Here is a 23,730-nt window from a genome sequence, read left to right on the forward strand (position 1 = left end):
CCAAGGTTGAGGACCCCTTATCCAAAGGGCCTCCTGAACTATGCCGGCGGATAATACCCAGGGGGAGGGCCTTCTCTGTTGGTGCGCCTGCCCTTTGGAACCAGCTGCCCGTAGAGCTTAGGACTGCCCCTGACCTTCACTCATTCCGCCGGGACCTGAAGACTTGGCTCTTTGAGCTTTCTGGCCTGGACTGAGAGTATTAATTGGGGTTTTAATTGGATTTTAATTGGGGTTTTATATTTATTCAAGGTCTAAATGTAATTATTTTAACTGTTCTTAATTTTTGTAATTGTTGTATTGTTATATTTTAAAAAACCTTGTGAACCGCCCTGAGTCCTACGGGAGAAGGGCGGTATATAAGTCTAATAAAAAGATGAAGATACAATTGGATACCATCAACATACTGCTTAAAGGTGACAGTGAGAGGATGCAACAAGTATATTCCTCTCAGCTTTCCAGAGGCTAAGAAAGCTCAGGCTGTTATGACATTTTCTTTAGCTAGCCAATGTGAAGGAAAACAAGAGGACCGATAGCCTAAATGGAGTGTGACAGGAAAAACAGGTATCAAATTAATGCTTAAACTCAGTGCTGAAACGCAAATGACTTTAACCGTCCGTTGCAGATTGTGGGTTAGGCTCCAAATCTTACATTACAATCCCTTTTGAAAGAGAAAGCAAGCAAGAATACGCTGAGCAGACTTTCAAAAGGCCAAACTGATCCTATTTAGTGGCGTTCAGAGCTTTTGACGCTTTCTAGCCCAGGGGTCGGCAACCTTGGCTCTTTTATGACTCGTGGACTTCAACTCCCAGAATTCCTGAGCCAGCTATGCTGGCTCAGGAATTCTGGGAGTTAAAGTCCACGAGTCATAAAAGAGCCGAGGTTGCCGACCCCTGCTCTAGCCCCTTTCTCAAGGCAAAAAAATAATAATAATAACAATTCACTCATTTACCATTTTTGCACTCCAGGCAGATAAACTTCCCATCGGGCTGTGAGCTCAATCCAAGGCATTCTATATGGAAGACCCTGTAGCATTCACCTTCACAGGAGACCAGAGACTCACCGGTGCTTTCGCAAATCTTAAAAAAAAAAGGAAAAGAAAAGAGAATACAAATAAACTCGTGAAGTTTCTAATTCAAACAAAGTTGAAATGCTAAATGTTTTCATGCCGAGCGCCATGCCGTTTTTCAAATTTCCTTTACTCTAGCAATGCTTTTCAGAGACCAGCACATGCCACGGTATAAAATGGGACAAGATATGCTGATAGAAGAACATCAGCCATGGAACAAAAGCAGAGTTAGCCTCCTTGCTGCCACCCTCGGAGGTTGGTATGTACTTTCTAACCACCATTTTCCATTAAATTGTTCAGCTGGTCTTCGTTCCTTCTCAAATATGATAGGTGGGGAAATTGATATTCTTTGGCAGGCGTCTGCAAGCCCAGCTTCAGTAGGACAAAGTCTGCAAGGAGGTGCCATGCATGCAGGAATAATATGGTGATGCACAAAGATCTTGCAAACGGGTACAGCCCAAACATGCAGCGATATTCCAGTTGAACATAAAAGAATAATTTATGCCTCCAGACAAGAACCTGTGAATGACCACACATGGCATGTCTGGGTTCATTAGGCCCTAGGAAGCCGTTAGGGGCTCTGCTGAGGTTTACTTGTAAGTAAAAGACAGGTCATCCTCGACTTACAACCACAACTGAGCCCAACATTTCTAACTTGCTAAGCGAGACATTTGTTGGGTGAATTTTGCCCCGCTTTATGACCTTTCTTACCATGGTTTTAAATGAATCACTGCAGTTGTTAAGTTAGTAACACGGTTGTTAAGTGAATCTGAATTCCCCACTGCCTTTGTTTGTCAGAAGGTCGCAAAAGGTGGCCACGTGACCCCGGGACATTGCGACCGTCATATCGGCCAGTTGCCAAGCGTGCAAATTTTGATCACGTGATCATGGGGATGCTGCAATGGTCATAAGTGTGAAAAAAGTGTCGTAAGTCACTTTTTAGTACCATTATACGTTTGAACAGTCACTAAATAAGGTGTTGTAAATCGAGGACTACCTGAATGGTCCTGACTTATACAGATGTGAATAATTGGGAAGGGAATAAACAGTTATTACAGCTATGTTCACCTTGCAAAAGGGTTTTAGATGTTGACATTTGATGATTTCCCCACCTGTTATGTGAAAAGCGAACTGGAAGGAGAACTTATCATCTTCACCAAATTTTTGTCTTATTTACCATATTTATGTTTAAACTCAGCTGAATGAGAAGAAGTGATGAAAACCTTTTCTTTTTCTGTTTGCAAACTCTTTTTTTTTTTGTTTCGGACGACTGATTTAAGTTGCAAAAGTAACTGATCACTTATCTAAACTAAAGAATTGACTCTCTAATCTTTCCGTGGGTGAACAAGGAAACTCTGAACTGGAGGGGAATGAAAATCTGTCACTAGATGGCAGCAGATAATCGAGGAAGAGGAAGAGACAGAGAGAATTGAATCGAATAATAGAATACAGCAATAACTTGATTGCCACTTTGAATGTACACTAATTGGCATACATTAAAATGAAATTTCGTTGCATTCGGCTCTCAAAGGGCCGAGAGAGAGAGAGTGAGGTCTGTATGGGAGTGACAGACCTCTGGAAAAACTGAGTAGTACTAAATGATGATTTGAACAGCCTGTATGTGCCTGATAACTGCCGAGTGAAACAATATGTTGAATTTGAGAGACTGCTCCCCATCCATCTTCCAACGCTTCCAAATCCATAAGGACTTCAAGGAATGCCCTTTGTTGTTGTAAAGGGTGAAGGATGGTTTTCTGGGTTAGTCAGAACCAGCATAATGGAGACACCCAAGAAAAATCAGTGGATATTCCCTGAGGGGAATTATTTCATGGGGAGCTTTTCAAAAGAGCTGGAGGTTAGGACCAACAAGCAAAGACTCAGAATGAACATTAGCATGTGCTGTTATGGTCAGCTTCCCTCTCTTGAACTTAAGGCAGCAATTACTCTTCACAGTCGTGCCATCTAAGATGTTTTCCTTATTTGAGGGTCAGTATAATTAAGGTGATGGAATCTGTTTTCTTGCAGAAGGCATCTTAAAACTAACAAGTGAAAAAAACCTAATTTTCTTTTCCACCGAAGCAAGCAAGCAAGGAGAAATAAATGTGAAATATGGATAGGGACGCAGAGAGAGGAGCTGTAGAAATCCGGCGGAGGCAGATCCCGACTGAAGGCAAGAATAAAATAAAGAAGGTATACAATCACACATATCTCTGAGAAGACACGAATGTGATATAGTCTAATCACATTCGTGTCTTCTCAGAGATATGTGAAATAACAAAGAACCCTTAATAAAAAAATAATATGGATAACCTGTAAATGCATGTTAAACTAAGGTTTTTAAGACAAAGGCAAATTAAATCAATCTACAGGTATAGGTAGTCCTCAATTTACAATAGTTTGGTTAGTGACCATTCAGAGTTACAACACTGAAAAAAGTTACTTATGACCATTATTCACACTTACAAACATTGTAGCATCCCCGTGGTCAGGTGATTTACATTCGGATGATTGACAGATGACTCCTATTTATGACGGGTGCAGTGTCCTGGGTCACGTGATCTCCTTTTGCGACCTTCTGACAAGCAAAGTCAATGGGGAAGCCAGATTCACTTAACAACCGTGTTACTAACTTAACAGCTGCAGTGATTCACTTAACAACTGGGACAAGGAAAATCGTAGAATGGGGCAAAACTCACTTAACAAATTTCTCACTTAGCAACATAAATTTTGAGCTCATTTGTGATCGTAAGTTGAGAACTATTTTGTTTTTATTTCTTTTTTGTTTGTTGCTTGTTATTATTTTACCTTTTGGTAAAAGTGATTTAACAATAATGAAATAACTGATCAGGATTACAGGCATAATTTATTTGCAGATTTACACTTTTCATTTACCTGACAAACAGTGTCTCTCTTATTAGTCCCTGAACCTCTTCTTGACAAACTTGAATCCACAGACTGGACGTCAGAAGCATCAGCATCTGCAGTGGCCGATGGGCTATCTGACTGCTTTCCAAAACTACCCTGAAATAAAAACATGCACAGTTGTTTTCATTTTTTTAGAAGAGCTCTATAAATAAATCCAGTTCATTAAAGAGAGAAAAAAACCCAGCTAACTATTTCCATAACTTCTTTGAGCTCTTGACTTAGGTCAGTTAAAATGCTGTCCTTGGTGTAAACTCATCTACCGTAGGGAAGAAATTTGCAGAAGGATGAATGCATTTCTTGGATGAGAAAACTTAATTCTGTTTAAACAAACATATCTTTTTGCAAAAATCATGCTACCAATTTTGGAGTGGGGAACGTTGGGGGAAATATTAACTACAGCATAACCACAAGGGCCATTTTCCAAAAAGAAGCCTCAAACTGAGGATTTCTTTTTAAAAAACAAAAACCAAAACCTATATTTTCTACCCTCTTGAAAAACTATCAAACGAGTGGTTTAAATTCAAAGCGTTCACTTCTGCTTGGCCTTCTTTATACGGAGCTTCTCATCACCCTACGATGGTGGATGCACCTGGAAAGTTGATTAGTATCATCATTTAGAAACGTCTACGGTGAGAAGCGGAGCATTTAATCATAAGATGCCTCTTTCATTGGAAAACAAATAGATGACACTAAAAGAGAAACAAGTGGCTCAGAATCCTGAAGACGGAACAGTAGTAAACCCCTAAAACGCAGGTCCCTCACTCCGAATCTCCAGCTCTACAATCTGACTGAAGCTCCTTTCAGAGAAAATCAGGAAATAATATAATGTGCTCAGTTACAGCGACCACCAGGAGGTTTTGCCTTATTGGGACTCACCAGATGTGGGTCGCTAGATGTTACTCTATGGGGTTCCAATCCTCTTCTGGGAATCCCCCATGTGTGGGGTTCACAGTCATTGCTTTTGTAATGTGGCCAGGAAATCTTTTTATTCACCACCCCTTGGCAAATAAATCTATCCCACCACCCACCTGCTCTGTCTCTGATCATCTTTAGTAGGGCTCTCTCAAGCTCTCCCATTGCTTTCTGTAGAGTCCTCATAACAACTTCATGGGAAACAATGCTAATTGGAACCAGCAACTCCTTCGCTAAGTGACATGGCTGAAAAGTCCAATATCCCACGATTATGGCTGACGACTCACGATGGCAGTTCTCACAGTCCTAGTTATGGTTGTTCAGCAGATTTGCCCTTTGTGACTTCCTGCTGGCTTCCCCACTGACTTTGCTGGTCAGAAGCCAGTAGTGAAGTTCACAAGCGGCGATCAGGTGACTGGAGGAGGCTACAACCATCAAAACTGCAAGCCGGTTGCCAAGCGCTTGAACTGTGATCACACGACCGTGGCAATGCCGCCGTGGTTACAGCTGTGAGGACCCTAGACCAGGGGTAGACAACCTTGGTTCTTTTATGACTTGTGGACTTCAACTCCCAGAATAGCTGGCTCAGGAATGCTGGGAGTTGAAGTCCACAAGTCATAAAAGAGCCAAGGTTGCCTACCCCTGTCCTAGACCAAATTGCTTTGCTGCTATCCCTGATCAGGCAGTGGTTATCAAGCACTTCCTTCGCTCCTTTTTGGTGGCAGAAATGTCCCACAAAGTAGTCTCCCTAAAAAGCCCACCTTCTTTAATTTCTCACCTTGCCTTCCTGTGAGACCTAGAGGAATTTGGGGAAATACCGCCAACAGGCATTTTATTTTCTTGCACTTCAGCGAGGAACAATGAATTTTAAATGTTAAGAAATAACAATCATATTACTATTAAGATATGGGGAAAGCAATGAGAGGGCCATTGATGCTCACAGGCTTCCCCAAACTATCTTCTGTCTTTGTTAACCTGAAAGTAAAATACCCTAAGACTTCTCTGATTTGAATCTTTCTTGACTATACACACACACACACACACACACACACACACACAATTGTAAACAATGCAGAGAAAAAGCAATATTTCAGCCCTAACCTCACCACCACCACCAAGCTAGTGCCAACAGTGACCGGTTAACTGTTCTCCTTCGTTTTCTGGGCCAACTCTTTCCATTTTGTTTGCTTAATGGCCTTCAAAGCTATAATTTTCATGTTTGTTCCCAGCCTTGTCTGCAGCAGCATTTTATGTAATTCTACTTTTTTTTCAATATTTTGCTTTTTCAATGTAGAGAAAAGACTAATAATAACACTTGGAATATAGAATTCAATAGATCTTAAGGAAGGAGCAGAAATGTAATCTGTATAAACAATGTTGATTTAAGTGTAGACAGGTTACACTGATGACAAAAATCTGTTTATTGTCAAAATGGGATGTTTTTACATCCTTTACAATTGTGTTTGCAAACAAAATATATTCAAAGAAGATTAGCAGCCACAGACATTTCAGTCCCAAGGTTTTAAACATAAAGCAATCTATGAAACTGATTTATCAAATTATTTGTCAGTTTCAAAGCTGTGGCTGAATAAATACCAACCATTTACCTGTAAATCATTAAGTCCTCTTGAATCAGAATCGGAGGTATCTCTGTAAGCTGAGTTAGCCAATTCTACATCTGTGGAGGCACGACTTCTTTTCTTTAGAGGTTTACAAGAATCTGAAATCTCACTGGCACCTTAACACAACACACTGGAATTAATTCTAAAACATCTCTCAAATATATAAGTTACTGAAAGAGAAATTAAAAACAATGCCAAGAGAACTAGCCAAATTGCACATTTGATTTCAAAGCTTTTTAAATTTACAACTCTACTTTTTTTTGTAACAGTATAAGCTAATCTACGACTTTAAAAGCAGAGCTTTTCCAATGCAACAATGCTGTTAACTGTTGGATAGGGAATGCAAAGTACATCTTCTGTTCATTTATACCTTATCTTCCAAATTAAAATCCTCCCAAGACAGCTCACACTATAAGAACTAAAAGCAATCACACAATTAAAAACATATTGGAATAAACTATTCTAAAAAACAGAGTGGAAAGTCAGCATCGGAACAATATTGCTTAACCATCAAGTAGTTTTTATACTATTTTTAAAAAGAGTCAGGCATACACTGATTTGTGGTTCGTTTGGATATTTTATTTGGGTATTTTGTTTTGATAATACTTTACTTGTTCGTAAAATGCAATCTCAGAAGCAATTGAATATACATTATCTAACGAACATGAAATCAAACATCCTTCTCTACCCAGATCTGAATGGTATTTATTATATTACTGTGCCTTGGAGGCGGCAAACAGAAATGCTTGAGAGGTCAGTGATGACAGAAATTTGGAGGAAGGAGGTGTAAATGAAAGTCTTCTCCTAGCTCTGACATGTCAAATGTGCGACATCATGTGACATCGTGCAACATATTGGAGCTTTTTCCCCATTGTCGGCAATGGGGTGGGTGTGGTTTTCCGGTGATGCATCCAGCCTGTGGGCCGGCAGTTTGACACCCCTGTCCTGGCTGTTCCCAACATAGCCTATGCTTGGACAGGAGGTACAACAAATGCAGGACACAAAAGAACTACCTGAAGCAGGCCTAAATACCAGTGACCCTAACCCTTTAACCTCAAGCTTGTAGGGGAAGTACAGGCAAAGCCTGGGGGAGGAGTAAAGAGAGAAATCAGCCTAGAGTCATTACTTTCCCATAAAAAGTCTAGATCCAACCCCTCTTGAATTCTGCTGATGTCAGGTGCAAATAAGCAGAAGCATTCGTTGAGTTTAAGGCAGAGAAGAGTTTATTACTGCTACCTCTATACAAGAATATAGTCAACTAACAATATTTTTTGGTGCTAGATAAAGGGTCAAAGGAATTCCTGGATTTGGGTCTTTTGTGACAACGCAATGACTCCAAACTGCTGACACGTTTAACCCTGCTTTCCAATTCGGCCTGCTCTTCTCCTATAGTTGGCTCTTATCTAGTCCAATTTAGTGTTGATCTTTAGTTGACTAGGCATGAGCAATCAATCAAATTAACCGGAGCTTAATGTGTGGTCCTGACTCTTCCAGCCTGATAAAGTCCCACATGATATCATAAGTTGCTTAGAACTAGAATGGGAGAACCCTACGCCTAAAGTCTTTCAGAAGAAATGAAATCTGATATATAACAAATCCACTTGTTCCACACCTAAGGCTAGAATTCACTCTATTAATTATTCTTGCTGGAGATTTAACAGAGGATGTTTGTGCTTTCATTCTGCACATTTTCAAGCCTGCTCTGTCAGAGGTTCTGCTTCACTGCCTTTTGACACGACCCGGTTATTGAGGGTTAGCCTGACAATAAACTACATTTATTGGCAGTATAGTAAGAATGCTAATTTATAAATGTGTCAAAAAGCTTCAGAGACTGAGAAACAAGACAAACAACAAGAAATAAAAGCCACACTAACCTTTTTGTAATCCGGTCTTGACTGCTGCCTGTGGGGCTGTTTCTACCTATTTAGACAGGAAAATGAGTGGTTAGTAAAGGAATTTATTGATCCCTAGTACAAAGGAGAAAATGTAAATTCAAGGCAAGCAGTTAGTACATAAGGAATCACATTTAAGGGCTTTTTTCCCCCCACCCATAATATATATATATATATATATATATATATATATATATATATATATATATATATATATGATTTAATTAAGACTGCCTTCCCTAAACAACATAAAACTTCAAAACATTCAGTATGTGCGTGAAGTGACAGGAAGGCTTTATTTTTGTTCAACAATCAATAAAGGGGTTGGGGGAGGGTGAGCTACCAAGCCTTGGGCTAGAAGGGGGGGGAATAAAATAACGATAGCTATAAAAGGAGAGAGAAGCAGGACACTCAAATTCCAATTGACATTTGACTTATGGACCCGTTTAAAAGCAAGAGCTTCTGAGGACATGGGGCTTATCCACAATATAGAGTGGAATGAGACAGCTCGCCACAGTCAGTTCACTGCAGGCAAACTTACCACAGCCAACTCGCTGTGGGACAACTCACCATGGGACAATTTAACCATTCAATTTATTTAAAATAAATTTAAAAAAAAATATTTTGATTTCTCTCATTCGCATTTCATTCTGCCCCTCCTTTTGCGCCTGCTCTTTAATGATTCTATTCCGCCATTTCTTTGATAGTAGTGTTAACTCTTGTCCCGCGGCAAGTTGGCTGTGGCGAGTTGGCCGTGGCGAATTGTCATAGACCCATATAGAGTTCTGCAAAGGCAGAAGAGGGCAGGGGGCCGGGCAAGAGCATTGCAGGCCTCTGTACAGCTGGAAGCACCGCTGACACAGCGCATGGGGAGACAGGTGGGTGACCTTGTGAAATCACTTCAAGGCTTTTGTATTCTGTGCCTTGGATCCTATACTGAGGCGGTTTTCAGCAGGGGAACATCCAAGTTGTGAATTTCACAATGGCAAGCAGCTTCTTGGCTAAAGGCCTCGCTTTTTAGGCTAAAAACTGTAATTTGAAAATAAAAAGAAAATAACAGTTCTCCATAAGGTGATTTACATAGGCAGGTTAAGAAAGACATCTCAAAATATTTATTAATTGAGGATTGTTCTATAATGTTTGAAAAATATTTTATTTCATTGTACAATGGATAAAAACATACAATAGAAGGATTTGTATAGGATACAATTGATAATACAAATATAAAATCTAGACAATCACTTGTATTTTGCTACCACTCACTTGCAACAGAATTAACATTGGTGTTTCTCAGTTGAAATTAATATTCCAGTTGTCATCTTAAATTGAAAGGATGCAGAGTTAACTTGGAAAGTCACTGATATGAACAAATATGGTTGCTGAACCCTAAAATATCAGTATGCCTTTCTGAACATATTACATATTCAAGCTTACACAATACAGTGCTTCTCTGATCATTAAGCTTTCCTATATGCTTTTCCTGAAAAACATCAGTATAATATACTATGTTGATTTAATTAGCTACATAGTATAAAGCAAGCAGAGATTACTGGGGGAATGAATTATTATTATTATTATTATTTTTTAAAAAACTGTGTTGAAATCTTCCTTTAAAGTCACTATTTTGGAAATCCAACCCAGGAAGAGTTTTGCTGGGACAGCAAACCCAAAGCTAAAAGCTGGAATAATGAACTGGTATTTTAAACAGAAGATGTTTAGCTTCATATTGAGTAAAAATCATCATCATCAAAAATAAAAAAATAAAAATACCGTATATAACATTGATTAGAAGTTGCCGTCTTTTCAAAAGATTTGGGCTGTTAGGGAAAGTGTGCGATATTTTATATTCCAAAATAAATTTCCTTTGAATTTTAAAAACCGAGAATACTCAAGGGGTTGAGAAAATCCCAAATGTAATAACCTCCTTGAAACATGCGTCATCCACAGAGAGCATGAGCGGCACAATGAAGCAACTTGCACACCCCTGTTCACTTGCAACTGGCTCTTTCCAAAAGGAATATGCACCTTCCAGGTCCATGCCCAAAAGAGACACTCTGTACATCTTGTTTCTTCTTACAAGAAAAAAAAAGGCAACCCAGAATTATGTTCCATCCTGCTTGCTGTCAGCATGCAGGCATTTGGCCTTCAAGCTTAGAACCACTTTTCAAGAGGGTCTAATCCAGGGGTAGGCAACCTTGGCTCTTTGATGACTCGTGGACTTCAACTCCCAGAATTCCTGAGCCAGCATGGGGGAACTATGGCCCCCTTCACAACTCGTGGACTTCAACTCCCAGAATACCTAAGCCAGCATGGCTCAGCTTGGAAACCTCTCCCTTTCCCCTCAGCTATGCTGGCTCAGGAATTCTGGGAGTTGAAGTCCACAAGTCATAAAAGAGCCAAGGTTGCCTACCCCTGGTCTAATCCATCCTATTTTCTCGGAAAGGGAAAAAGACAACAAACCCCACCCCACCCCGCCACACACACAAGTGCCAGCCTCAATATACTCCAGCGGCTATAACTAAGATGCGAACAAAGTGGAGCGCAATCCAGAGAACTCACTGAAACATAAAAAAAATCACACGGCTCGTCACAGAAACAAGTATCACATTCACGAGAAGGTCTATTTTCTCAGGTCTCCAAAGTATGAATGAGGCTGTCAGTGGAAATTACTTGACCAGCAGAGTTTATTAAGGGGTTGGATCTCAAGAAGGAGAGTCCAAAAACAAAAAAAAAAAACGAAGAAAAAAAATATAGAGAGAGGGTAGTAGGTGGGGTTTAAATAAAAAGGCATCAACATAAAAGTGAAAACAGGCATGACTACGATATATTTTAATTCTCTACATGGAGGAAGCCAACCTGCTCCTTTTTGATCTTCTTCTTTGGCACAACCTCCGTGGATTTCTCAGACTCTGAGCGAGTTCGTATTGATCTTCTCTGTTGCTTCTTTTCTACAGAACCTGAGGGAACAGAATGGTTTCCATTACAGGAGTCTCTCTCTCTCTCTCTCTCTCTGTCTTTTTCCTCAATGAGGGATGACGTTCAATAGCAAAGTCCTGATTTCTCTACATTCTTCTTGAGGGCATAGACTTTAATCTGCCAGCTGACGTTCTGGCTGCAGGCAATACATCTCAGTGCTTCAGGCAGAGTCCTGAGTTCGGGAAAAGACCAGCTTTAATACGAAGATAAAGGGGAGTTCTAGAATTCAAATTATTAGGCAGGGGCTAACTTTCCAGACCAACTACCATCAGAGATGTTAATATGTTCTTAATTTCATTTGCAAAGTAACTGCCTAACCAGGAGGCATATCTTCACGTTATCTAAAGAGCCAATTCGCTTTCAAAAGGTTCTTAAAACAGTTCTTAGCATCTTATATTAAAAAAATTTTTTTGCGGGAAATAGGACGTGCTATACGGTGATGGACTAGCTCCAAGGACATTCACTGCACAATGCTTAATCTCTAGCATCAGAAAAGTCAGAGTTCAAACTCCCTAAAATGTATGCCTCTATGTACTTCAGGCCAAACATCTACTTCACACAACACAGGGTGCAGCTTTCGTAGCGAAAATGAAGATCCTACCCTTTAGGGGATTCTTATCGACTGGAGAATTTTCTTACCTGCAAATTCTCCTTAAACCTATTTGTTAGATAGTGGCCCATCCCATCTATTATGAAGGCGGGGGAAAAAGAAAAAAAAAAAGGCTGGATCCAAGGAGGAAAATGGAAGGTGCTACTTAATGGGGGGTGAGCTTTTACCCCCTGTGGATAGGGCTCGCAACTTGGGAGTCCTCCTAGATTCACGACTCACTTTGGAGGATCACATAGTGGCCGTGACTAGGGGGGCTTTTGCCCAGGTTCGCCTGGTGCGCCAGTTGCGGCCCTATCTGGACCGGGAGGCCTTGTGTACGGTCACTCATGCGCTCGTGACCTCTCGCCTAGACTACTGTAACGCTCTCTACATGGGACTTCCCTTGAAGACTACTCGGAGGCTCCAACTGGTACAGAATGCGGCCGCGAGAGTTGTCTTGGGAGTTTCCCGGTACTCCCATGTTACACCTTTGCTCCGTGAGCTGCATTGGTTACCAGTTGTCTTCCGGGTAAGGTTCAAGGTTTTGGTTATGATCTTTAAGTCCCTACATGGCATGGGTCCGCGATACCTCGAGGACCACCTGCTGCCGGCGTCGACTCCCCTCTGCCCTGTGCGCGCCCACAGAGAGGGCCTCCTCAGGGTGCCTCCTGTCAAGGAATGTCGACTGGTGGCCTCCAGGGGGAGGGCCTTCTCTGTGGGTGCTCCGGCGTTATGGAACCAACTGCCGGTTGAGCTCCGGATGGCATCAGACCTCCGATCCTTCCGTCGCGGGTTGAAGACCCATTTATTTGAACTAGCGGGTCTGGCCTGATGGGGGTACTTGGGTTTTTTATTGGTTTGTTTTATTATTCTGGTTTTAACTTGGGCATTAATTTAATTATCTTTTAATGTTTGTATTGTTGTTTATATTTATGCCCTGTGAACCGCCCTGAGTCCCTTTGGGAGAAGGGCGGTATAAAAATCTCAATAAATCTTAAATCTTAAATCTTAATGCAGCCATGATTCTTTCTTCTAAAAGAAGATGCCTCCTACACCACATTAAATGTGTGGACCACAAGATGGTGACAAGTCGTGAAAGCCATACCTTGGAAATTAATTAATTATTTCATTCCAAACACCATGACAATAGAATGTTGTTAACACTCTTAACCCACTCCTGGTACATCAAAGGTTTCTTCCTCCTACCCTCCAAAAATCAGCGTCACAAAAGAAACACCCAGTTAATTGGGCCCCTCTCTCCTTGCATTACTCAACTGTCAATGACTAGACATAGCTTCAGAATACAGCTGAGTTCCCATAGGCACCTCCTGTTCATTTAAGAAAATGCTAGTCTGAGTAGGCTGCCAATTACTAAACTTCAGATGAGTCTTTCTCATCTAACAATTCAGATAAAGACTAGATCAGGGATCTTCAAACCTGGCCCTTTTATGACTTGTGGACTTCAACTCCCAGGCCACGTGTGCCTAGCTGCGGAATTCTGGGAGTTGAAGTCCACAAGTCATCAAAAGGGCCACGTTTGAAGACTCCTGGACTAGATCTTTTCATTTGAAAGGAAAGAGAGAGGGAAGGTGAGACATGAAACCGATGATCACATGGGACTCTTGAGCAGGAGGCCATTTGAAGGAGCTCCTCCCTCTGTCAACCCATGTTTGCTTCTTCCATTAGTCCATATGTTATTTGAGGAACAGGCAATTTCCTCCTCCTCTGAATGGGTGGACAGTGGCTTTCAGAAACACTGCTGATACAGGTAGTCCTCGGTTTACGACCACAACTGAGCCCCAAATATCCGTTGCTAAGTGAGAAATTGGTTAAGAGAGTTTTGCCCCATTTTATGGCCTTCCTTGCCACAGTTGTTAAGTGAATCACCGCAGTTGTTAAGTTTGTACCCCGATTGTTAAGTGAATCTGGCTTCCCCATTGACTTTAGTTGTCAGAAGGTCGCAAAAGGGGACCACCTGACTGCAACCGTCATAAACATGAGCCAGTTGGCCAAGCGTCCGGATTTTGATCAAGTGACCCTGGGGATGCTGCAACCGTTGTAAGTGTGAAAAATGCCATAAGTCACTTTTTCCAGTGCCATTGTTAACTTCAAATGGTCACTAAACAAATGGTGGCAAGTCAAGGACTACCTGTAGTTTTCTCTGCGGCAGATCGTCAGATACGATGAATTGCAATTTTCCTGTATATTTAAGGACTGACTTACATGCTTAGCATTTTCAATTCAAAAGTGGGGGCCAACTGTCAATAAATAAAATACAGGAGACAGTCGCCATCCGTCTATTTTAGTATGGATTTTTCTAGTTATTTCTTTCCTTTAGGTTTCAACAGCTACAGTTCTAAATGAAGAAGTACTAAACAAAATAAAAATAAAGGACGGAAGTCTCTTGATGTCTCAAAACTGCCCTACCTTAAGAGGGGGGAGCAAATTTATTATATTGTGCAAGGATTTGTGTGTGTGTGTGTGTGTGTGTGTGTGTGTGTGTGTGTGTGTAAACCATTTGTCATATTGTACCTTGAACAAAAAAACTCATAGTGTAATAAACATGATAGTTCAAGGTGTTGTACGATATTTCATAATTTTCCTGTAATCCAGTAATGATTACAGCAGGGTTCTTGGACACTTGCTACTGCATAGGAAGCAGCACATTCTATGAAGGAAGTTTACGATAGAATTCTGCAAATTTTTAAAATATGCATTCCATCAAAGAGTTGAAGCTGAAATGAACACCCCAATTCTTTAAACTGCGGCCACAGCGTAAACTGGGAAGTCTACTGCACCTTCACTCTGCTGTTTACATGAGCAAAGGCCCTACCACAGTTCAGCTGTGCTTCCAATGGGGTCCTCTCAACGGTCAAATCGCATTCTAGTCAAGCTCAGCTACCGGTATCTACATGGACCACTGTGGAGAATTGGTTGGCCATGGCTTTCTTCAGAGATGTTTCTCGGTCTATCCTTTGACTCTGGCTTCTCTGATGGTCTTCTAGTTCATATCAACCAGCTTAGCAATCATCGCAGTTCAGCTGAAGCCCTTTCTTTGGTTTTCATCTAATACTTTACCCTTGGAGAACATCTGATTCATTTGGCCTTAAAACCAGGAGCCACAAACTTTACCTACTTGCCAACCCAGATGTTTCTGGAGAGGGTGCCCTTTGTGAGGAGGCTCTCTCAGTTCGCGGGATGGAGACAGAAGTGACTTTGTCATGCCCTTTGATGATTATCTCTGGTTTGTTTCCTATACCCTATTACAAAGGAAAAGAAGGAGCTTTGAGTATTTCTAAATTAGGGTCTCCGTAAGAAATACATTTCCCCCCCCAAATATTTAGCACAGTATATACATATGTTTAGGGACGCGGTGGCTCAGAGGGTTAGGACGCTGAGCTTGTCGATCAGATGGTCGGCAGTTTGGCGGGTCGAATTCCGAGTGCCGCGTAGCAGAGTGAGCGCCTGTTACTCGTCCCAGCTTCTGCCAACCTAGCAGTTCGAAAGCACGTCAAAATGCAAGTAGAAAAATAGGGACCACTACGGTGGGAAGGTAACAGCGTTCCGTGCGCCTTTGGCGTCTAGTCATGCCGGCCACATGACCACGGAGACGTCCTCGGACAAGCGCTGGCTCTGCGGCTTTGAAACGGAGATGAGCACCGGCCCCTAGAGTTGGAAACGACTAGCACGCATGTGCGGGGGAACCTTTACCTTTACTATACATATGTTTACATGCCTGCACACATTCAGAAGGGTATGTGTAAAATGAGGATATCCACAAAATGTGAAAGAAATCCTGACTAGCTTGAAAAGAGGAGATTCTTGAGGTAGAGAACAACATTGCAAGCGACATGCTCAAGACCTTTCCCTTAAATGCTTGGACAGGAGGTTGCAAGCAGTTCCCCCTTCATTCCAAACAACATCCTAGGGCTGTTACAATGCTACTGTATTACATTAGGAGCCATTTCCTTGCCCAGCTTCCTTGTCTAAAATTTAACGACTGTTCTAGAGTACCCGGCAACTTTGAATATGGAGACTAAAAAAAAGGAGAAATAGAAACAAGGGCATAAAACAAAGACGATGACGAGGAAAAATTGTTACATGCCAATCCCAAGGGTGTTTTTTTACAAAAGGCAACTGGACTTTTGTTTTTCCTTGAAGACGTTTCGCTTCTCATCCAAGACGCTTCTTCAGTTCTTGGATGAAGAAACCTCTTCAGTTCAGAAGCTTCAGAACTGAAGAAGCAAAACTTCTTCAAGGAAAAACAAAAGACAACCAGTTGCCTTTCGAAAAAAACACCTTTGGGACACCTATGCTCTGGATGATTGAGAATCTCTATATATGTTAAGTGCAAATGGATTTTTGTGCAGGGATTCAAGCCTGGGCAGACAGTGAATGATGAATGAATGAATTTGTTTTTTGTTTGCGGAAAAGCCGGCAGTGATGGTAGCTAGGATAGCTCTATGAAAGTGCACAGATGCAACAGGGATCATCTGAGAAAACGTACGAACTTACAAAACAGCAGGACAGGTGAATTTAAGGATAATGGTTGCGATTCAATATTAAAGTAACGAATCTAAATTTTCCTGCTTTTGCAAATTACTCTTTTGAAATAGGAATGTGTTAACAGGTTTGTCAAAGATAGCAGGTAGACAATTCCGCTCCAATTATCATTTTTTTTGTTTTAGTAAATAGTTGTCTGCACATATTTACTCAAAAGAAGAAAATTATGATATCTGAAAAAAAACCAATTAAATAGGGTGCAGGGACCTCTCTGGATGCTCTCTAATACCTGAACACTGACCAATTTCACACAACATATTACTCCTGGAAGCAAGTGTCTTGAAAATAGGACAACTGAACGTTATTCTTGACACTTTAAGGTCAAAGTAATTCACACCCATATTTTATACCACCTGCAATCTGAAAAGTACCTAAGGAAGCTGTTAACCTCACAGGAAATTCTTCCGAACTCCACGGGACTTACTTCCAAGTGGTTCTGAGGATGACTGCAATTTAAAATCTTTTAACACTAGTTTCCACAAATATGCCTTGAGAGAGATGCGCGTTTCCTTACCTTTGCAGAGTAAACAAACTGGTCAATGAATTTTCCATTCCCGGCTGCATTCTGAAGAGCAAAAACTTGTTCAATTTTAACAACTGGAGACATATTACATTTTTGAAGATCCAGGGTCCCCTTGTGCATGGTTATCGACGCTGGGAGGGATTTCCTGGCTGCAGCAGTCTTCCACTGAATTTTCACAGGAGGGGCTTCTTCATCTGCACTGGACTGTCTCCTCTGACTATACCTCCGGACCTCCGTTTTGGGTGGGGAAGGTGCGGCCAAAACATCATTGGTCTGTTCTGCCGGAGAGTTTGGTGACGATTTAATTTTGCGGTTCTTTTTAGCCTCAATCTTAGGCATGACAGTCCGTTTGGCTTTGGGGGATGCCTCCTCTGGCTCTTTATCCACGTAGATGAAGGTGTACTGCTCTATCCTCTCTTGCAGACTCATTTTTAGTGCTTTCTCAGCATGGGCAATGCCAATATCCCACTGTGCGCGTTCCCTCTGCGGCCTGGGTTTGCGAATCTTAGAGGAGAGGGAAAAAAGATGTTGCATTCATTAAGTTCCTCTTACAAAATGTGCCCAAATGAAAACAGGTTTGGCTTCAGTTGCCATGTCAAAGTATTTCCAGAGAGACAGCTCTGTCAGGCTGTGGCAGCAAATTTAAGGAGTTAGTAATCTATCAGCTTAAAGCAGCTTATTTAAAGTATCCCTCTCTTCTTAATATCTGACTATGGTACAGATTCTGAAGTTCTCCTGACTATCAACACTTCACGGAGGAAAATAAAATGGAAGACGTTAACAAATAAGGTCAGCAGAGTTCAAAATCTTTTGCAAGCTAATACTAGTTGGCATACAGTGTTAAGGCTACCTGAGGTTTATTGTGCTTCCTTACATTCCTTGGCAACTCAAATAATCTGAATAATTACACAATCCATCTTTGATAATAACTACAGTAGACTTGCATAACTATACAGAAACATTATTTAAGAGAAGTATAATCAGCAAGGTTGATGAATAAGTAAGCAGCCTAAATTTTCAAACAACTTTTTTTGGCCTTCAGCATTTTCCTCCATGCTATTGAACAAGACATGTTGTATTTTTAAAATATTAAGCCTATCAAAATCTTACTATAATTTTCCCATTGAGGATATGCCGTCATTGTTCAATAGATGGCTTTCAAATTATAGCAGCATGATTCTACACGTTCTACAGAAGCTACCAGCTGCTCACTTCTGCTCCAGATTCAAGCATGTACTTTTCAACAATCTCATAATAAAAGCAGAATGACCAGGCACTTGTACATCTAGCATTCTACATCACACACATACATCTTCCAACATCAGGAAAAGTGGACTTTGGCAGCATAAATGTTTGCAGATCTGCCTGAACGTCATTGGTGGCCTTTACCACTTTTGATGGCTAAAGTCCACATTTTAACTATGAATTGAGTAAATGCTTCTCTTAGCCCTGAATCTTGTTGTGTTTAAAGCCAATAGATGATATATTTTTCAGCACCAGCCATCATGTTATACGTTTGTATCATATCATCCCTTACCTGTCTCTCCTGTAAGAAGCCGAATTGCAGTCATCATTCCTCATATTTCTATTTCTACAGCATTTCTGGCATGCAACAGCCAGAATTTTTATAAACTATTCCATGCATGGTTTTACTATAGATTTATGCAGAGGTGTTACTATACTGGTAGCCCAAGCAACATATTAATAATACATACTTATCTGTTACTGCTCTTATTGATAGCATCCTAGCTTAGTTGCAGGATCGATCTGCTTTGTGCTTCTTCAATGCACATAGCAACAGTATGACTCTGCTCAGAGGCATATGTAAGTAGCTATATGAAGTGAAAAAAAGCAAGCAAACAAATGCTATCAAGAAGTTTTATTGTTCAGCTGGCTCATCACAGTGGAAACACTGATTGGGGCTAAGAGGGAAAGAGTGACACAAGGTCACCCAGCCAGTTTTTGTGCCTACAGGAGGACAAGAAGTTGGGTTTGCTCACTTATCTAGTTCTTTAACCACTAGATCACACTGGCTTTTGCACATTTATATAAAAAAATAAATGATTACTTCTCTATTTATCATTTTTTACTACTTTAGCCTAAACACATTCCTGAAAAATTAATATTAAACAAAACAGCAAACACTGTAGGTTCTTTGTATCTTCCAGAGGAGCGGGGTGGGGGGGGTGGGAAAGCAAAACAGAGGTCACAAACGTAAAGTCAATAACTACTGTTTATCTGCAACTTTCCTTACAGATTAGATCCCAACCTATCTAGAAGGATGCTTTAGCCCTTATGGGATGCCGTGGTAAGAAGGAGTAAAACATCTTAGCTCTTCCTTCTATCATATATTTCAAGGTTTCATATATTTTGGGTTTTGCAGCTAAAACCCTCAAAATAATAATACAGATAATTCTATGAGGCGACTGTGTTTTGCCCACGATGCTGATACAGAAAATTGTATGTTTGTGAAGAAATGTTGAATAGCTAGAGCCAGAGTGGACCATTATCACACTAGGTCCTTGGGGGGTTTTTTGCCTTAAGGCGGAGGTCCCCATGCATTTGAGCACCAGGGACCGGTTCCGTAGAGAGGCTTTTTCTGCGGACCGAAGGGGGCATGGTTTCATGTACCGCCTGCATCCTGTGGATGGGGCTTTGCTTGTTTGCGTGGACCGATTTCAGTCATGCCACGGCCCAGTGCCGGTCCACATTCCAGGACTTGGGGACCCCTGACTTGAGGGTGCAAATCCAAACAGTAATTTTCTACCTTGACAGGAAAGTTTCTACATAAATAAACAAACAAACCCACCTATAACACTTTGAATTATAACCTGTATTTTTAAAGAGAGATAGGTGGATTTGTTTAACCATGTTATATTTATGGTTTTATTTAATGTTGTAAGCTACCCACAATCGCCTTGCAGCGAGATGGGTGGCAAACAAATTTAATAATAAATAAACTTTTAAAAATGTAAGTTTTTATACGAACATTTGTTCTCTTCCTTGCTGCTAAAATAAGCGATCGTTTCGGGCTGTACATACCTTTTGTTTCTCAGAATGGTTGGCTTGCTTAGCAGCCTCTGCCACCAGCTGATCATACTGTTTACGTCCTTTATATTCTCGTACCCGCTTTTCATGTACCCAGGCCCTTTCAGGCTGGTTGCTAAAGAATTGAACATGATATTCTCGTGCACCTGGGAAGAAAGAAAGAAAAAACCCTGAAAATAAAACATTTGGCTAAGAAATTCCACCACTCACATTTTTCATTCGGGGAAGCATACTTTCACACCTGCCTGAAGTACACAGGCAAACTGAAAACATTCCCTTTTAACAACAACAAATGAGAGCAAAATATTAACCATCTTCAAATGTGACCTTCAAAACTTCATTAGGTATAATTATGCAGAAGTATGCTGGTGTATACATATGAAAAAAGAATGTAAGGGGCCCCAAATGCAATTGTTTTACACTGTCATCTCTTTGTTTTAATTTAATCAGATTCTTGATCTAATCTGCTCAGTTTGAATGATGAGATAGTAATAACAGAATAATCAATCAATTTTGCTATTCAGAAAATTTCTGAAATCACAGCTCAGACATTTTTCTTTACTGACCTCTCGTATTAATTTTAGTATGAACTTCAAGTTGAGGATCTCTTGAAACCATACAGGGCCACCAAGGATATGTCCCCACTTTGGACCAGACAAGATCGCCCACCTCAAACTTGCTATCACTTTCCTCTTGTGTGGAAAGTGAAGAAGCAACCTGCTGTGCCTATATGAGAATTACAAAAAAATAAAATGAATTACATCACATGAAAGTAGAGTTGTTATTACAGATGAGATATTCTGATGCAGAGCATTATGTGATATAGGTTACTGAATGTATCGATGAAGGCATAGATGAATTAGTCCACATCCTGCACAAAATTATATTATACAAAAATAGATGTCTTTGTCCCTGGTAATCTTTTACTTGTCCTCCATCTGCCAAGGCAGTTAGGCTGCTTTTTACAAGAGTCTCTTTCTAAAAATTTTGGTCCAGCAAGCTCCCAATAATTTTGATAATAAAGTTCTTTGTCTTGAGGAGCAGCTGTTTGAATACCATCTACAATGAAAAACACAGAGTACTAACCGGGGTGTCATCCAATGTTGCCATTTCTTCCCTTGGTTTTTCAGACTGGGTGCTAAGCCTTTCATTTGGTCTCTGTAAGTTCAAACAAAAAAGTAAAAAAGTAAAATACCAAATGAAAAAAAGAGTAATTATCAATGCAGGAATAAACGATTACCAAAGAAAACATTCCCAGGCACAGTAGTAAGCCTCCTGGTCTATTTGAAAGCTCCATTAATACTCCGTTTTTCCTAATGTTTTGGAGGTTTACAACAAGGCAGAGATCAAAGTGGAAAGTGGAAGGCTAGAGCATCAATAAGCACGTACAATTTTTTCTGGTTATAAACTCTTTATATTTACATTTAAAACTCTACTGTAACAAATTATTATTATTGTACACACACACACACACACACACGTGTGTGTGTGTGTGTGTGTATGTATGTATGTATATCCAGGCACTTAATGGATTATTATTCTGGATATTAAACCCATTATGCACAGTAGCTATTTCTAGGGAGGAAATGACTTAAAGGCTATTGTTTCCCAGGATAGTTATCTACACAAAGCTATTAATTTTATTCAGCAATATACTAAATCTTAGTATACGTAGTTATCACTAAAATGTTAGTATAATTAGCATAGTTAGTACTAAATACTAAATCGGTTTTTACATCTAGCACTGACTCTACAAATCCAGTTCAGTTTGGCCAGTCTTGAAGCTCTTTCTACAAATTTAGGAAATACAAGGAACAAAGTCCAGAATTCTTAATGCTGAGTTTAGAACCAATAGGACAAAAAAAAGGCTGATCTTCAAGAAATTCAAACAAGGTCAGGCCTGATTAATTATTTAGTCAGAAGACCGTCAAAACTGTGCACCACACTGGGATGCCAAAAAAACACAATTATGGGAGAAGGCAATGGGTGGACACTACTATAAAACTGTTCAAAGGAGTGGTCCCCAACCCTTATGGCTTGGCAACTCAGGGAGGGGGGAGGGGGGAACCGGCCCGCTGTTCACGCAAGTTGAGCTGCGTGCGCATGCACACCGGCCAGCTGCTCGTGCGGCCTAGTTCCAAAGAAGGCCACAGCTCGGTAGTGGGCTGCAGCCTTGGGGGGGACCCCCTGATCTAAAGTCAAGATCAACTTGAGATTTTTTTTTTAAATTTAGAGTCATAGTCATTCTCTAGAGCTTCATTGGGTTATGTATGATCTTGATTGAAATAACTCTGGATCAACCTAAACCATTTAGGTTTTAGGAGATTTGAAAGTATACCAGTGATTTCAGTACCACCAAAACATCTTACTGCAATGGGCGTATATTCATTAATAAATGGACAAATTTAGACTTTAACAAAAAGGATATTCTGAGGGAATTATCATATTTCTGAAATATTTTTTTTCAATTTCAGCAGCATTTAATATTGCTGCACGGGTTAGTCACTGCCATTTTCCAGAATTGATCACAAGTATACTTTGAAATTTTCTGAGAACTGTTACTATGAATGCAGGAGTCCTCTTGCAATATCTTTCCTTCCTAATATGATAGGCAAGCTGATTCATGTCTTCAACCTTTTTCCTCCCAATAAAGAAACAGAATACATAACCCAGTGAATTACAACCTTCATCACCGATTCTAAACATATGAGCAGAACCTAGGCACACAGCCAATTGTGACTGAATTAGAACGGGACCATTTTAAGATGTTTATTGCATTTGTAGTATAGAATGAAAGCAGAAATAGATAAGAATTATTTAACTGTAACACCAGGGGAGGATATAAATTTAGAACCTATGAATAAGTAATTTAAACTTACAAATCATCCTGGGGACTGCAAAGGACTTTGCCAGCTTTAAAATTTATTCCACTTATGGACAGATATTTCGTGGAAATGTTCTGTCAAAGCCGTTCCCCAGCAGGCCGGTTTTGTTCAGGGGCAGAGTTTTACTTTCTTCTATTTACTGGTGAAGCTGAGTCACCCATATCATACACTCATTTTGAGAGGGGGCGGGGGGAAGTGCGAGCAGATTATCACCATCCAAGGATTAATTGTTCCAAATGTGCCTTCTCGATGTCTTCTTCACTAGCCCTATAAAATAGGTCACAGTTGCCATCTTCACAGAACTACTGCTGAGACAACAGCAGTTTGCCAAGGCCAGGGGGTAGGCAACCTTGGCTCTTTTATGACTCGTGGACTACAACTCCCAGAATTCCTGAGCCAGTTATTCTGGGAGTTGAAGTCCACGAGTCATAAAAGGCTATCTTTTGAAAGACTTACAAACATTCATCTAATGACTTCTCCAAAGTGACAATGGCACTGGGAAAAGTGACTTGCAATAGGTCTTACAAATGTCACAGCATCCCTGGGGGGGGTCATGTGACCAAAATTTAGGCACTTGGCAACCGGCATGTTATTTACAACGCGGCTGCAGACCACGGGGATCTCCATTTGCAACCTTCCGAGTTGACTTCTGACAAGCAATGCGAAAGAGGGGCAGCCCGATTTGTGTCATGACCGAGTCACCCACCTAATTGCGGGGATTCATTTCGC

At 40.6% G+C, this 23,730-nt stretch overlaps 1 protein-coding gene across 3 annotated transcripts in view; it reads right to left on the minus strand.

The window, feature by feature from the left end:
• NSD3 (nuclear receptor binding SET domain protein 3) overlaps positions 1–23,730 on the minus strand; it is a gene marked incomplete at its 3' end in the record, with an annotated part of 87,246 nt that overhangs the window by 40,354 nt on the left and 23,162 nt on the right. For 2 of the 3 annotated variants that reach the window (XM_083368438.1, XM_083368437.1), the window contains exons 3-12: positions 21,203–21,274; positions 20,683–20,842; positions 20,111–20,262; positions 17,060–17,572; positions 15,119–15,242; positions 11,274–11,374; positions 8,400–8,445; positions 6,511–6,641; positions 3,959–4,087; positions 950–1,076 (exon numbers count right to left, since the gene is read on the minus strand). In XM_083368438.1, coding sequence (XP_083224564.1) covers positions 950–1,076; positions 3,959–4,087; positions 6,511–6,641; positions 8,400–8,445; positions 11,274–11,374; positions 15,119–15,242; positions 17,060–17,572; positions 20,111–20,262; positions 20,683–20,842; positions 21,203–21,274 — 1,555 coding nt within the window. Of the gene's footprint in view, positions 1–949; positions 1,077–3,958; positions 4,088–6,510; positions 6,642–8,394; positions 8,446–11,273; positions 11,375–15,118; positions 15,243–17,059; positions 17,573–20,110; positions 20,263–20,682; positions 20,843–21,202; positions 21,275–23,730 lie in introns of those variants that run through there. The other variant, XM_083368439.1, reaches the window with a different exon arrangement.

Source organism: Vipera ursinii, assembly GCF_947247035.1.
Source record: "Vipera ursinii genome assembly, chromosome: 8".
In the NCBI taxonomy this organism is placed as follows: Eukaryota; Metazoa; Chordata; class Lepidosauria; order Squamata; family Viperidae; genus Vipera; species Vipera ursinii.